The sequence below is a fragment of the Tinamus guttatus genome, unplaced genomic scaffold, assembly GCF_059628265.1.
Source record: "Tinamus guttatus ecotype Peru unplaced genomic scaffold, ASM5962826v1 Tinamus_guttatus_pri_ptg000046l, whole genome shotgun sequence".
NCBI classification, from domain to species: domain Eukaryota; kingdom Metazoa; phylum Chordata; class Aves; order Tinamiformes; family Tinamidae; genus Tinamus; species Tinamus guttatus.
In genome coordinates this window covers 424,144-441,167 of record NW_028288580.1, presented here as the reverse complement: position 1 = coordinate 441,167, position 17,024 = coordinate 424,144, and the positions used below count along the sequence as shown (strand labels likewise).

The following is a 17,024-nucleotide window of genomic DNA, read 5'->3' as shown; positions in this document are numbered from 1 at the left end:
GTCTAAACCATCTTTGTATACTTGACTGCCTCCAGAGTGCCTCTGGAATGGCCAGATGCTCATCCTCTTCTGTCTGGAGAGACATATTTCATGTACAAAGGATGGTGTAGTATCAGTCATTGGAAACAGAAGTTAGGAAAACATTACAAAGCTAAAAGTATCCTTTGGTAAAGTTCCGAGTAATTAAATTGTCTCTTCACATAGGCTGGGTATATCATGAAGCATTATGTGATCTGTGACTGTTAGACATCTAATGTAAAATATTTTTCTTTCAGAAACCCCAAAATAATTTTTGATCATTTTCATTTTCTTCTTGAGTGTCCTGAACTAATGTCCAGATTTATGCACATCATAAAAGCACAGGTAAATGTTAAGAAATGCTTATTTAAAAATTCTGTAAATATAAAGAGGGCATTTTAAAAAAGCCCATTTAGGTAAGACAGAAGGGCTAAGTGTGACCTCCATTGATTCTGAATCTGAGATGTTGAAAGACTTGGATCATCAGTTAAACAGACAAGGCAGCAAGAGTTTTGTATTTTAAGTCTTTTCAACTCATGTAAAAGTCCATTTTCGTTTATGAAAGACTTAAGTATAAGACTTGACTTCAACTTTCCATTAAAGAATGTGACTTTCTATTATTAGAACTGTTTGTACATATACAATAGATTCAACTCTTAATTTAAATTATCCTTTTTCTTAATTGACTTGTTCTGAGACAAACTGGAGTGCAGGTACACTGTTATCAACGTGATTTCACCATAACTGAATTAGTGACAGCTCCTTCATGCAATATCATACTGTCATGTTATCCCTAGCTCCGTTTCTTACCATTTCCTCCTTTTTTTTTTTCTTTTCCTATGCAAAACAATTCTGATGTTTTGCATAACTTAAGCTCACTTCTCAATTTAACACAAAACTCAAGTGAAGAGTTGTTCTAGGTAAAGCCACTGTAGAGAAAAGTCCTTAGCCTGTTGCTCTCAGTTTCCTGTAACGAAGTGGAAAATTAGCAAACAAAAAACTCATTATGAAAGTTCGTTGTTTTGCCTAACACTCTAGCATTATAGTGACTTATTTATCTTCCTCCTCCCCGCCCAGCAGTAAGATTTTTTTTTTTGTGCTATTTTTCCCCTGTGTTCCAAAGTTTAATCTTTTCTGTATGACTGATGGTCCAGTCTTTTTGTCCCATATTCAGCAAGCAATCAAGGTCTAGGCTTTTCCTCTTCCCAAAACACGAGGTAGCCTTTTAAGTCAGCACAGAGTACATCTTTGTACATCTCAGAATGCAGTGAGACACGTGTGTAATCGTTTTGCAGACATACCTGAAAAACAAGATGAGAATAATCTAGTTGTGTGCATCTGTATAAATAAATGATACAAACTGGTTAAAGCTAGGTTTCTGTAGATCAGGTAGGATTGAATGTGAGCTAAAAGTCTGACTAACATGCCATAACATAAAGTAGGACAAAGCAGATGTTTTAAATACATATTTAGATGCTAATTTTATAGTAAATCTCTTTCAGTTTAGGGAGTACCTGTTATAGTCAGATATGACTGGTTATGAAACTGCATAAAGGATAAGCAAATTCTGATTTTAAGTGGTAACATGGAGAAGATCTCCAAAGAAAACTTTAATCATTAGAAATCTCTACGTTTTTGAACTTGTGAGCAAGCTAATTGGTTGCAAATATGTTCAATTGTCAGGGTCCAGAAACGTAATGTTAGATTGATACTTCAAATTGTGCTTTATGTGCTTGTAATAATGATATTTGTGCTTAATTGTCTTTCTTTTCTTTTTGCGAAGTCTTTGTAAAATTTATGGCTTATTGTCAATTCATTACTTTTTCTAGAACTCCTCCCTGGATTTTAATATTTAAAGTGTCTGGCTTATTACCAGCTTCAAAATTGATTAATATACTACAAATGTTTTACTGCTTGTTTTGTAGCCATTTAAAGATCGCTGTGAATGGTTCTATGAACATCTACATTCAGGACAGCCAGATTCAGACATGGTGCACAGGCCTGTCAATGAAAATGACATCCTTTTGGTTCATAGAGGTATTGCATTATGAAGAAAATAATACATTCTTGAAATGCATACTCTTATTAAGACAATAAATGAAAATACTAATTTAATTGCTGCTTCATGTTTAGATTCTATTTTTAGGAGTAGCTGTGAAGTTGTGTCCAAAGCAAATTGTGCCAAACTAAAGCAGGGGATTGCTGTCCGATTCCATGGAGAAGAAGGCATGGTGGGTAAAAACACACTTTGTCATTTAATGCTGATGATATGCAGGATAACAATTCAATATTTCACAGATATCATTCCAAATTAAATCCTGATGTTAAAAGAACGCTTCACTAAGAAGTGTGTGGTTGTATGTCCAGTGGAGGTTCTGTGTACTAATATTTTGTTTTATTCTTTCAATATGCAGGGACAAGGTGTGGTGCGTGAGTGGTTTGATATCTTATCCAGTGAAATAGTTAATCCCGATTATGCCTTATTTACCCAGTCAGCTGATGGTATGTCTCTGTCTCGTTTTTATAAATTTGAAATGGTTGTTTTATGAAAGTATTTTCATAGTCTAAGAAAAAAAAGTCACTTGATTCAGAATGCAAGATTGTTAGTTTTTTTAATAGAAAAAATGAAAAGTATTTTTGTAAGTAAATAAATGATCTATTCAACATACATTTTTATGCAAATTATATATATATATATTTCATTTGAAGTTCAGTTAATTTTGCCCTCTGTTTTGTTAGAGAATTGTTGGTTTTAGTGTGCCCATGCTGTTTCTAACCAATATTTTTTATCACTTTGACACTGTATAGAAAGTGCAATTTTTTTCATGCTGAGTAGTAGGAATAAAATAGTTTTAAGCTGTATTAAGGGCAAGATGGAATCTGTTCAAACAACTCTCCTGCCCTCCCGCCCTCCAAACAGACATCCAAAACCACTTGATGCATTCCTTCTGAGTAGAGCATATTAACTGAATGCATGACAAAGTAACTTGTGCAGAACTTAGCTCTGAAATTGTTAGTCTTATAGTGTAAAATATGTTTAATAATAATGATATAAATAATGATATAAAGAAGCTTCTTATTCTCACAGTCCACTGTTACTTAATATTGGGTCTCAACTTTATTTGCATCTATGTTTTGGGCATGTGTATTCAGAGGACTTTACGGATGGCCTGTAACAAATATATTTTACTTTCATAAAACATATGCTTTACTAGGAAAATGCAGACTTCTGTAAAGGATAAAATTATGATTTTCTTTGAACAGAATAAGTTGTAATAATGGATATAGCTATAATAGGATGGTTATGTGATATAGAGTCAAATAGGTTCTGAATAATTCCACATTTCAGATGTTAGTCTAGATTGAGTGCTTTTATTATTGATAGTAAAAATAATAGAAGTAGGACTTTCTAGAGCTTGTGCTCATTTATGTATTCTGTAGGAGTTACCGTTCTTTCATCTAATAAAAGATATTGAACAAAAACTTTGCCAAAAGGTCAAGAATGAAATCAGAAATGAGTCAGAAATGTCATCACTGCAAGAATAAAATTACTAAAATAAGCTATAAAAGATATCAGGAACATGGAACCTGTTTACCTTTTGTCTCCTGTAGTGTCAGAATGTGATGCAACACATGGAAGAAGATTGTACCCTTTTATTTCCTATAGACTGTTTTCCATGGTTTCAGGTGTTTAGAGTACTTAACAAATATGAATGTCACTGTTTAAAAAAGGAAAAAAAAAATAGAACATATAGTAGTGAGGGTTATAATTTCCTGTTTTGTAGGAACAACTTTCCAGCCAAACAGCAATTCTTCTGTAAATCCAGATCATTTGAACTACTTCAGGTTTGCTGGCCAGATCCTGGGGTTAGCTCTGAATCACAGGCAGTTGGTGAACATCTATTTCACAAGGTCATTCTACAAACATATTCTTGGTACGGTTTTATTAAAATTTTGTTTAGTTCTCTGAACAATGTAATCTATTAGTTACTGGAATGTTTTGGCCAGTGATTCTTTTTCCTTTGTGTATGTTGAAATTGAACGAGAATCTTTGAAAAGAAGCATCAGAGTTGCAGCATAATATGGCAGTAATTGCTATTTCAGTTTAAGCATCTCTAAAAATGTTATAAAATACAGAAATACATTAGCAAAGGTATATAAGAATTTTATACTTTTAGGAACTTTTAAGAAAAGTAGCTAATCTTTCAATTTATATGTCAAACTTCATTTTTTTTTTGTTTTGTTTTTTAAAGCACCTTTCTAAAGCACAACCATATAATTTAGGAGACTTTAATCCTTAGTGTTGTTTATTTAACTGAGAATGTCTGAAAGGCAGACTAGTATGGCAAATTCTATTCTGTTTTAATGCTACTCCTTAATCATCTTTGGAAGCAGAAAGTCTTTCCTCTTCCCAAGAAGCACTTTCTTTAGGACCTAGCAGGGCTCTCCGGGGATTCTCATTCTGTTTTAATGTAACCATTCTGTCTATCTGCAGTCTTTCAGTGATGTTTGCTGAGTCTTCATTAAATGAGCTCTTAAATTCAAATTTAATATGTCACCTTTCTGAAGGTGTTCAGGCCTTAATGCTGTCACAGACATGTTGATGATACTGATAGACATAGTTGTCTTTGTCAACGTCTTACGTGAGCCTGGGAATGCATTTAAATTCTGTTCCTTAAAACTGTCCTCTGCTGTTGGGCAGTGACTGGACTAGGATTCCTTTAGCTCTGTACTGGAAGAGAAACAGTGGAGGATAGGCAGGCTGAAACAACATCACCTTGGCCATGTCACAGAAGCTTCCTTAGTCATTGATCTTAACATAGAAAAGGTATCAAAATATACATCTCTTGTTCTTATATTCTCAGTTGTTCAACCTATTCTTATATTCTCAGTTTAAAGATGTCTTCCACTTTTGAATTTTTGGGCTGTCTGGAGTTCATTTCAGGTTACTGTGTTTGTTCTTTTTGTTCATATCCAGATGTCTAGAGAATAGTTTTGCTATGTGAAAATTTGGTGTAACATGCAAACAGGCGATTGGCAAGTGAAAGGAAAGATGGCCTCTCTTCTGATGGAATATATACATGTATTTCACACATACATGAGATACATATATGGATGCATATATTTCATGTGGATATCCATATATACTTTCATGGCTATTACAGACTGAGCAGCCGTATGTAGTCTCTATTAGCAAGAGGTTATGAAGAGGGATTGGTAAGGTCTTATTGCTTTGGTTAACAGGCATTTGAAACTCAAGAGGGTTGTGCACATTCAGTTTCTTTAAGTTCAAAACGTTCATCATTTTTTGTTATCTCTTCTAATTTCTCCAGTCTTCAGAGCCTGGTAACACTTCTGCTTTCTGACGTAGTTGCTCTTTCTTCCTCCATTGCAATGATTTATTTAAGCTTTTCTAAGGTCTCTTCCCTCAGCTTTGTTTATCTCCTCTGTTCTTGCTTAAGGAATTTGTTTCACAGCAGCAGCTTCTCCTGAGGGTTTTTTGTGCTTATTTTACTTTATTTTGTTTCAGTTTGAGCCAGGGATTATGCTAATTGTTTTTCATTCCAAATACAGATTAGCACGTTACAGACAAAATAGAGATTCCCTTCAGCTACTCAAGAGGCCTTATGTGATAGAGTATAAAAACTCCATTTGGATCCTGAGGCTGTTCCCTTCCTTTGCTTTTTCACGTTCCTTGTTTTTTCCTAGACTTTCCTGTTAATGTTGGCACTGAATCCACCAATTGTGCTAAAACTTCCTGTATCTGTCAAATAGTGAACCTCTTTCAAAGGAACTCTTCTCTTTGGTCAACATACCTGAAGTGCCGTAATTAGAAGCTGGAAACCCTAATGAACAGCTTTGGCCACTTTTTTGAAACTTGGTGGGTACATCACCTTTATCTGCTGTGATGAACTGAGATTATTTCTGTAACAAAATTAGGTAGAGAAGATCACTAACTTTTTTTTTTTTTTTTTAAGTAATAATCCAACTAGCACCTAGTATACCTTAAAACACATTAGGTATATAGTTACCATGATTTATTTTTGTCCTATTAAATCAAACATTCCAGAGTTCCTTTTGCTTGTTAGATCTGCACTCTTATTATGAATACAGAAATATAATCAAAGCAAGGCTTCTTATTTTATTTTTCTCAAACTGCCTGTTTGTCTGTCTTCTGTTTAAGCAGAGGAAGAGCGTTCCTCACTGGTGCTCTTATCCACTTACTCTGTAGTTGTCCTGAGGAGCCATTGCCTGGGAAGGGAATGCAAATAGGTGGTTTCTGCACTTGGCCAGAGGAGATGAATCTAGCAACTGCATATCCTTCAATCTCTTTAAATGATTTTCAAGTTCATTTTGGTAAAACACAATTTATGTACATCTCTTTTTCCCAATGAGAGCAAATATGAATTAAAAGATAATGACTGGAGAGTAGAAGAAATATAAGTAAAAAAAAAAATTCTTGTGTTTGCATATATTATAAAGCCTCTTTAGAGGGAAGAGATGTTGAATAGCAAAATAAGATATTTCTGTTTCTAAAAGCTATATAGAAAACAGATTTTTTTGAGATTTGTTTAACATTGAGTATACAGATACGTTCTTTCACTGAAATCTATTATTGTCATAAAAATCTGCAACCTGTTGTGGTGTAATGGTTAACTTGTTGGTTAACGTTGTTTTAGTGTGTTGGGGGCACATGCACAAAGTATACTTTGTTCTTTGATATTTCTAAAATAGAGTAAGTAGTAGAATTCTGCTTTAATGAATGGTGAATGAATCTTTTCCCTTTTCTATTGCTGCATTATTCACGTTCATCTCTAGAGGGCAATCTTCTACCACGTATTAAGTTGGAACCCTTTTTAGCTTTATCCAATTTGTTCTATTTTTTTTCCTCAGGTATACCAGTAAATTATCAGGATGTAGCATCTATTGATCCAGAATATGCAAAGAACTTGCAGTGGATTTTAGATAATGATATCAGTGATTTGGGCTTAGAACTGACTTTCTCTGTTGAAACTGATGTGTTTGGAGCAATGGAAGAGGTGCCACTGAAGCCAGGGGGTGCAAGTATACTTGTTACACAGGATAACAAAGTGAGTATACAGGTTTATTCCGAAGTTGGTAGTATAAGAAAAGCAATTGGATGCCTTTCTGAATAACTGATAGCATAAACTATAGGCCGTTTTAAAGGAAACATACAAAAGAAAACAAAAAGTTCTCAACACTGTTAATTCTTTGTTTAGGATAACATGTTATAAAAGTGGTATTGTTATTAAAAATCTCTATAAATAAAGTTTCCAAGTTTGAGGTCTCTTTTCTGTCAGAATAATTGGAAGGAAAATAAGATCAAATTTTAAAAAAGAGTTAATTTTGGAAGTTGCAAATATTGGGGAAGGTATAGCTGTAGCTTGTCAAAATTATCAAAAATAGAGTTGCGGGTAACTCTGCAAAGTGTGTTACCCCCTAAGGCAATCTGGGACACTACTGGATTGCTCTGCAGTAACACATGGAACCAGTGACTGAATAAATGGGTACATGTTCTCACTTTTCATGCAACTGCATGTTTTCATGTAGTTACAGTCTGAAAATCAGATTCACGTAGTTTAACAGTGCATATTATTTTCTTTTTAGTAAATAAAACACATTCATTTGAAAAGAGTGGAGAGGCAGTGGAGAGACAGCGCTATGATTTAACAGCGTAACAGTTGAATTGCACTTAAACAGATGATTGTAACAGAATAGCCCTTCTCCCTCCTTCTCCTCCCTCTCTTCCACCTGCTTTCCTAGGGAAATAGACATCTTGTGCTCAGGGATCTGCTATTTCAGTGTATTACCAAAGCAAATCTAAAGTATGCTGCTTCTGTATATTAAACATATGGTAAACATGTTACTGCCGCTTGCTACAGAAAAACTAAATCGAAGTCTAAACGTCATTATTAACTATATATATCGTGTTCACCCTGTAGTGCCTGGGTCCAGGAAGAAAAAATGTGAAGAGCTCCTAATTGGGTAGAGATTTCTAAGATTTGGTGCTCTGTTTCATGCTTGATGTGCTATATACCCACAACTGAAAGACTGATTAGTTTTTAGTATGTAACAATAAGGACTGTAAATTTTTTTCTATCCAGACTCTACTTAAAATATGCAGTTCTAATTCAAGTAATATAACTTAATCTGTTGTTCGAAAAGTTTTAGTAAAGCTGAAATTCAGATTGCTCAAGTAGTCTTTATTGAATTATACATTTAGTAATGTTTGTGGATTATTGTTACTTTTGAAATTACTTATTTTTTTTCTACTATTCATATACGTACATATAGATGGGCTGTGCATATGTTTCTGTGTATGTACATAGAAATAAGTAAAAAATAGCTCCCTGGTGGTCTGTTTAGCTGGTGTCAGTGAGCAGATGATATATGAGTAGAATGAAATTAAGATGGTTTTGCTATTGGTGAATGGAATGCTTTGAAAGTCCTGGAGGAAGCTTTCTGAACCCTGTACAAGTTTTATGCAGTGTGTTTGGAAATAACTTTTGTTTTCAGTTTAATTGAATGGTAACAGTTCTGTATTCCAGCATTTAAAAAAAAAAGTCCTTGAATTGTCTGCACTATTAATTTAAAAACAAAGTAGAAATAAATAGTGCAATTGAATTTTGAAGATCGTCCAGAAATCTCAGATGGGCATCCTTTAATTGAATCTCCAGCTTCTAGCCAGATACGTTTGAGTAGCTGCAGGGGTGCCATAGGTAGACCTGCTTTTTTTTTTTTTTATGGCTGACCATTTTCATCCTTATGTCTAGATCCTTATCTTAATTTTCTTTAGTTTTGCACTAATCTAAATTCACTTAGAGTATATGTAGTATTTATTCTACTTTGCTAGTAACTTGGCTGCTGTATTGGTAAATGACCACTTGGCGTCAGCACTTGTTCTACCAAAATTTTAGCTTGTCAGAGCAGAAGGCACTGAATTCTTGTATGCTAAATCCTCATTTCCATTAAGCTGCAGTGTCCTTCCAATAACTGGAGCATCTATTAGCCTCATTCTTCAGTATCCTCTCCTACAGAGTTATTGATGAAAGGATACAGATGGTAAAACATCCAACTGGCAAGGCAGCAGATAATTTATTACCTATCGGAGAGGGCAAAGACAGATTCTTGTTTCTAACTAAAAATTCCTGAGGAATTTCTTGTTAACTTCTCAGTATTTAAAATAGAAATACTTGAAATAAACTATGTTTTCATAATTAACATTTTAAAAATGCTTGGTAGTTTGTCAGTTTGCACAAAATTAAAAGTTTCTTCACATTGAAGATAATCATTAATAGAAATTAACAGAACTACATAAGCTAGCTTGAGAGATGGATAAAAAAAGATAGCTGAACATATCTGTGATGGGTGAATCAATGCTAGAGATGCTGTAGAGTTTATAGAGTTTATGTAGGACTAAAGTTTAGTTTTTAGTTTAGTTTTTTTTTAAGGGTGCTAAAAACAGCTAACTTACAGTAGCTTCTAAGCTATTAACCCTGGTTGGTATTTTGAATGTTAAGGCTGTAAATTTATAGTCAAAATGTACAGAAGATGGCACTGTCTCATGTTTACTGCTAATTTTAACAGCAGGCATTGTAAAACTGCTGTCTTGAAGCAACTTATTTTTCTAGATAATTTTATTGGGAATTGTCTTTTATTATTTCATTATTAGAAATCATGGTTAGGAAGAAAAAGGACTACTTTGAAAATGAGTATCTTAAATAGTTCTAGAATAGAAATCCAGTAGAAGTCTCTTTTTTGAATAAAGAACCTGTGTTAGACTAATGTATTTTTGTCTGGGTAACTAAGATTTATTTTTACAGCTTAACACAAAACCCTGCTGATTTAGTGCAGGCACTTTTAAGTTGGTCTTAAAAAAAATCTCCTTTTAACTACCTTCTAGGCCTTTTGGTTTTCAACAAAAGCAAAGTTCTGGTAGACCCCCCCTTCTTGCTTGCTGATCTAACCCTTTCTAAAGGGGACAGAGCTTCTAAACTGGCTATATTGTGGCTATTCACATGTTTATGGTATAAATGCTTTTCTTTCTCTCTGTCTTTTCCCTCCTACTTAAAAACTGATTGTTTTCAAGACTTTCTTCAAAAAAATTGAAATTATTGCTATTAAGATATCAAAGTTTATAGGAATAAATAATATAATCTGTTAGGGTTCTCCAAGATGGGGGAGACAAGCATATGTATTCTGTTGAGAGCTGCATTTATGTGTCTGTGTTTGGGTGTGTGAGTGCACACGTGTAGAGTCCTCTGCATGTCTCAATCTCGTTTCCTTCACTGCAGGCTGAGTATGTGCAGCTCGTCACTGAACTTAGAATGACAAGAGCCATTCAACCTCAGATAAATGCCTTCTTACAAGGCTTCCATATGTTCATTCCGCCTTCTTTGATACAGCTTTTTGATGAATATGAGCTGGTAAGCAAGATGCCTATGCTGCTTATAAAAGATGTTGCTCAGCACACTTTATCAGTAATGTAATGATGTAGAAGTAAGGCTCGCTACACTGAAAGGAAACACATTATATCCTTCATTTTGGTTTTGCCTCTGATCAGTGAGGTTATCAAAGCAAGTACTGCTGCTTATTCCAGCCACTTAGTATGGCCATCTTCCTGGAAGTGAATGTTGTGGCCTTCAAACCTTTTCATATTTTCTTTCAGGAAGACAGAAGCTACTCAAAAGTCAAGAGATGCTTCTGAGTCTCAGGATAAATTCCAAATAATTTTTTGCAATAGTTGGATATTTTGTAAATAACTGAAACTTTGTATCAAGTCATGCTAACATTCAGAACTATTTCAACTTTTCAACTTTTTTGATCATAATTTCTATCTATTGATGTGTTTGTGTGTATTTGTATCTACTTACTGATTGTGTGTGTGTATTTAGACTGGACAATTCATGTAAAATGATCTGAATTCCATAATGCTTTTATATTTAAAATTTAGTCGTAGGTTTTTTAACAAGTGGTTCTGTATGGCTGAAAAAAGCATTTTAGTCTCTATACACATTACTTTTTAATTAGTATAAGCAAGCACTTGAAATTAGAAGTTGCCCATGGAGACTAATCAAGATTTTTTTTTTTCTTCCCCCTTCTGAAGGAGCTTTTATTGTCTGGAATGCCAGAAATTGATGTGAATGATTGGTTAAAAAATACAGAATACACCAGTGGCTATGAGAGAGGAGATCAGGTTATTCAGGTAAAGTTATTTTTTCAGTTAAAGGAGATTATTGCATGTTAAACCATGAGAAGTTGTGAGGGTTATGTTATTTGTTTGTTTTTGTGAAAGCTTATGTCAGTTGAAGTCTGTGGACCTTTTTTGTGCCCCATTTCTATATTAACTGACTTAGTGATATATGAGTTGGATGTGAAAGTGTTTATAATTTAAATAACAAACACAAATATCCCATTTGTTGTTTCATCATTATATTTTCAAGTACTGTGAGTGTTTAATGGAAAATGCAAATTAACTTATTTTTCATTTAGTGGTTCTGGGATGTTGTGGAAGAACTAACTCAGGAAGAAAGAGTATTGCTATTACAGTTCGTTACTGGCAGGTGAGAAACTCCTCTGTAGCAACAAATATATGATGTAGCTACTCTAAATTGACAGACTGCATATTACTATACAAGATCACCTACCTAGAAAGTGTTTTATGTACTTTGGTGTTTTGCATTTTGTGCAAATGGACAAACTGTGTATTAATACTTGTGGTGCCAGTATTTCCAGCAAAATGACTGTTCACACAGTTATTATAGTTGACTACTTTGCAAGAGCCATTTGTGTAGGTAAGCTGTTTTTTCAGACAATTTTTATTACTAGTGAACTTAACTGCACTCTAATATTCTTCCTGTTGCATATTCATGTGCCTCTTGGCTTCTCCAGTAATCAGTGCAGGCTTTAATATATGAGATAACTAGATACTGCCTTAGTGTAAACAGAACATCCTTCTCCCTAAAGCTCATTTGAGAATTTAACATTAGTGCAGCGTATCAAGATAACTGAAGATATAGCTCTGTTGTGTTTGTTCTGTATAAAATTTTGTCCTAAATTCCAGATTCTCTTCATGGACAGCCACTTGCATTTTCTGTATGTGTTGCTATGCTTCCTGAGCAATAAATGCCACTATGAGTTGGGTGAAGGAACGAGTTGCCAAGTCTGTGTGCACCTACATGTTCCAGAGTGGATTAGTAGACATATGTTTACCATCTCAGTTGTGTAATTCTGTTGATTTTCATGGTGGGTAGAGATCACACCATCTTAACTAGGTGTTGCCTTGGTGCTTTAGGATTAGGAGAGTGTTTGACCTTTCTTTTGAACATAGGTTTTTGTGGTTAAGATTTAGATCATCAAACTTTGTCTTTCATAGCAAGGAATTTCTCAGTTGTCATTGTACTACCATTTTTAAAGCTGAATGCTTCATTTTCCTTAGGGAAGAATTTGTTTCAAGATTCTGCCTATGCTGGCTGGAAGACTGCATTCAAAATCTGTATTATATTTTTGTTCAGTCTAGTCTGAATATGCTTTTTTTTGCGTGCGTGTGAAGTTCTTTTCAATCAAAGAAATTAATTGAATTGAATAAAACCATTATATTTATGATGGTGTCTTTGCTGTTTCTTTGACACATTTATTTCTTAAATGCAGCCTTTCTCCTTTCCCCTTTCTTACTGTTTTGTCTCTCTGATGCAATTAAGTCTTACTTTGGTAGTTCAGTACAGGTACTGTTGTACTCATCATTAGTGTTGATTTTGAGACCTTTTCTTTTTAGTGTGCTTCTCAGGTCGGGTGTAATGTTTGGATAGCAGCCTGGGAGGCCTAGCATGTTCCAGGAGGAAGGTGGTTGCAGGAGGAAGGCTTGGGGTGTTGGGTGTTTCTTGTGACAGTCTTTTGCCTAAAGCCTGTGCTGTAGCTGTCTGCTTGGTTTGGGGGGCGAGTGGTGCAAATTGGAAATTTACTCAGCATCTCGTCCCTGTATATATTCTAGACTTGCTGGACATGTGGCGTGTGTGTTCACTATGAGATTTGAGTTAACCATCAAGTTATCCTGATAAATTTTATTTGTATTCTGCTGATTACAGAAGTTTTCAGTTGTGTTACCTTGTCCTGTCTGGTTTAAACTGTTTAGCTTTAGGTGTCTGCAGTTTCTGTTAAGCGATAAGCAAACTCATGCTGTTTTAGAGAAATACCGTATCTTCAGAAAATGTATTGGTATATGACTATTTCTATTTAAAAAAAATAAAAGGGAGATGGCTTTAAATATCTCTTAGACTGCTTTCCCATTTTATGTAAATTTATGCAAAATCTGAAGCGTTAGATGGGAATGTTAGGATTTGGATGTTAACTTAACCATTCTAATAGTGTTAAAATGCCCAGGCTTATGAAACTCTATTGTTGTTATTACTGAAGGCTATTTGTACATGAAGTAGAAGAAAGATGTTGTGATTTTACTTGTGCTTCTGTGGAAGGCTGTATTTATTATGCTGGCAGTGTTTTGCTTGGAGTGAAAACTCCTACTTGGAGGCATAAGTCTGCAGCCATCTATTTCATTAGAATATTCGAAGCCCTGATCATGTAGGGTTTTGATCTACTGTATGAAAAGTATTTTTCTAAGTTAGAATGCAAAAAATGCTAGCACGTAGTTAGATGAATGAGAAGTTTTAAAATGAATTAGGGCCTTGTTTCATTGCTAATTTCAATGTGAAATTCTCTTGGTTCATAGAACAAAAGATCCATGGCGTGGAAGCAGCACTGCATTAGAAATCCTAGCTAAAAACATGATATAAAATAGGAGTACCACTGTAAAATCTTTACAACATGCTGTACTGTGGCTGTGAGCACAGGTCCGTTTTGTCCTGCAGGAGCTGTGTGCTGCAGATAATCAATACTTGGATCCGCGGGGCCTCACGTGCCCGCGCTAGGGCTCTGTGGTGGATCTTGTGGGCGTTACGTAGGGGACAGTTGTTGGGTGCTGCAGCTATCGATTAAAGGTGCTTTTGGAAAGTCATGTTGGGAGCTCTGCTCCAGCCCTTAAGGTGAGGAAGAGTGAGGAGCAGGTGCAGTAGCAGCCCTCTTAAATTTTGCTTTTTTATCAACTAGCTTTACTGCGAACAGAAGTGTTGCTTTATTCTTCTTTTCTAGTTCTTTCTCCTCTTCTTGCTTCTGCTTTTTAGAGTCACCTTGTTTTTCTTACTGTGGGAGCATTGGTTTTAATGAAGGTACCTGTAATACAGAATTCCAGCAGCTCTCTCACCTCAGGAAGGCTGAGGGAGGGGGCAGGGATCACCTCCCTTGCCCTGCTGGCAGCCATCTCCCTAAGGCCGCCTTTGTGTTGGAGCCTGTGGGTGACACAAGTTCAGCTTACTTGGGCCTTTTCCTTTCATTATATCTTGGTGTTTTTTGTGAAGGCTGGACTAATAATGTGTTTTGCTTTACAACACGTAGAAATATAAATCGATGTTATAAAAATATTTCTGATTTTTTATTATATCAGTTTTGTTATATAAAATTATAGGGAGGGTTTGTGAAAACTCTGGGTTCTTTGTCCACTTAACCTTCTGGTCATCCTTGAATAACATACTGATGATGATTGTTCACATTCTTTTAATGAATGTATTCTGGTTTATGGTATATTTTACCATTTGTAGATTATTGTGAGAATGCACTCCTGAAAGTGCTAGCCCTTCTTTAGGGCATTTCAGCTTTGCCATAGGTCATCACTCTGTGATGATGTGATTGATATAATGATGTTACTGTTAAAAATGTGGAACATTTGATCTTAAATAGTGAAAAGGGATGTCTAAACCACTTCAATCAGATGTCCCACAAATAGTAATGGGAAAAATAACTTGTTACGATGCATGATTTCTTAAGCTGTAAATAGTCGTATGTGTTTGCCTAAACAGAAGATCTTCTCTTATAAAAACTGGTAGAAATGAGCAGTTTTCACAAATATAATTCTCTTAAGTGGTGTTCAAATGATTTGCTGTCTAATCTAGATAGACCAATGCATTGTTCAGTAAGATAATTGAAAGCATTTGAGAAAGAGATTTTTGATACTGATGACAAATGACCCTACTGATGACTGATGACTTCATAAAAAGTACTAGTAATTGATTACATGCAGTGGTAAGAGATGTGTACAGTGTAAAAGCTATATAGTTTATAGCTGTTTTTTTAATGGTCTAATTTATGGAAATATTCTTAGTTCCAGGGTACCTCATGGTGGCTTTGCCCATATAATGGGTGGCAGTGGATTGCAAAATTTTACAATTGCAGCTGTGCCGTATACTCCAAATCTTTTACCAACATCAAGTACATGGTATGATCATTAGTCTAATTTAAATACATTAAAAATAAATATATATATATTTTTAATTTAATAGTAAAAAATGTAGTTCTTTTGTATGCTTTTATTAAAAGGCCCAAAAAAATCAGTGTGGTCAGTTCGGTGAATATTTGCTAGTTGCCATAAAATCAGTAGTTTTAACTTGGAAATAGTTACATTATGCTCACTCATTTCTTTTCTACTTCATTTTGTTTAAATAAGGGCAGTGTGATCATTAAGGGAATCCTCAAGCTTAATGAATGTATCGCATTTTATTAAAGTGAAATAAACTAATTTTCCTGCAGTGTATTTGAATACAAAATCGTACTGTGTTGCAGGACTGTTTTGTTTGCTTTTTTCCATGAATTTGATGTCTTCAGGATTTGCTGTTCTGCATGCAAATCTGAACAGTTTCATGTTAATTACCTCATACAACCAGAAAATTTTGTTAGATTTCTTGCTGATTTTTTTTTCCTTTCTTTCCTTTTCAGTATCAACATGCTCAAGTTACCTGAATACCCAAGCAAAGAAATCCTTAAGGACAGGCTTCTTGTAGCATTGCACTGTGGAAGCTATGGTTACACAATGGCATGAGGAGCTCTAGGAAAATGCATCTGGCTACTGATGTGCAGTTCAGAAGTGACAGAAGGAAATGCAGAAACTGTCAGTAGAAAAGTATCTTAGATGCTGCAGCCCTTTGGCAGGGTTGGCTTTTAAAATTCATAAAGAATCATCAGCTCTTCCTCTCTGCTATGTGTTGGCCAAGCATCTTTGATACTGTCACATGACTTAAATTTCTGAATATGCTGTATTTTCTTCCTTTTTTAATGATCTACATGGAAATCAGTTTACATTCCTTTTCATATTACTTCATCAGAAGTAATTATTTTCGATTTCAACTATGTGGTTGAATGACATTTGTGTTTTATTTTGCATTCCAATGGTATACTACTAATGGACGGACTTGTACGTTATGCCTTGTTGCATGTGAAAGTGCCGTTTATTTTTGCAGAGAACACTATAAAAACTTCAATTTGGGTATTGTACAGTAAGACAAATCTGATGTATTTTCCATTTCTTTACATGGTAACAGAAATAAATTTTTTTTAACATTTTGGTATTTTTTATGTATATAATATGTAAAGATTAGACTATTGTTGGAAAAAACAGATAAAGCATCTAATTTATATCAGAATTTATCCTATATTCTATTAAATATTTAAAGTATTTGTGTCTTTATAGTCAGTTTGCAGTTTAAAAATTGTAAATATTAAGATCTATATCTGTTTGTTTGCTACTTGAATGCCTTGAATGCTCTTTCTTTAACATAGTTGTATGTTTAAAAGGTATAATTAAATTTTAATATTTTTACCAGAATACGGATGTGACAAGTTTGTGAGTAGTGGACCTTAGTTGTCTTACTTAAATTTGTGTACAAGCAGCAACTGAATGGGTGTTGGAAAAGTTAAATAAATGAGGCATAAGGAAATGCACAGGAAAAGAACTTGGTTATATTGAGAGGTTAACTAACAGGACTGTAATTTTCAAAGTCTCATGTCAAAATTCATACAGAGTTAAAATATATTACTAATGTAGTATGTAAAAACTACGCAGTAGTAACTCACCTGCGTACATTTTGATTCCATAAGTGATA

At 34.5% G+C, this 17,024-nt stretch overlaps 1 protein-coding gene across 2 annotated transcripts in view; it reads left to right on the top strand.

Annotated features, from left to right (window-relative positions):
- HACE1 (HECT domain and ankyrin repeat containing E3 ubiquitin protein ligase 1) overlaps positions 1 to 16,074 on the top strand; it is a 43,565-nt gene extending 27,491 nt beyond the window's left edge. For both annotated transcript variants that reach the window (XM_088538280.1, XM_088538277.1), the window contains exons 14-24: positions 276 to 363; positions 1,944 to 2,055; positions 2,152 to 2,249; positions 2,433 to 2,520; positions 3,804 to 3,953; positions 6,913 to 7,109; positions 10,335 to 10,466; positions 11,147 to 11,245; positions 11,533 to 11,603; positions 15,251 to 15,364; positions 15,862 to 16,074. In XM_088538280.1, coding sequence (XP_088394406.1) covers positions 276 to 363; positions 1,944 to 2,055; positions 2,152 to 2,249; positions 2,433 to 2,520; positions 3,804 to 3,953; positions 6,913 to 7,109; positions 10,335 to 10,466; positions 11,147 to 11,245; positions 11,533 to 11,603; positions 15,251 to 15,364; positions 15,862 to 15,964 — 1,252 coding nt within the window. In that variant the 3' untranslated portion in view covers positions 15,965 to 16,074. The remainder of the gene's footprint in view (positions 1 to 275; positions 364 to 1,943; positions 2,056 to 2,151; positions 2,250 to 2,432; positions 2,521 to 3,803; positions 3,954 to 6,912; positions 7,110 to 10,334; positions 10,467 to 11,146; positions 11,246 to 11,532; positions 11,604 to 15,250; positions 15,365 to 15,861) is intronic.
- Positions 16,075 to 17,024: the final 950 nt, after the last annotated feature.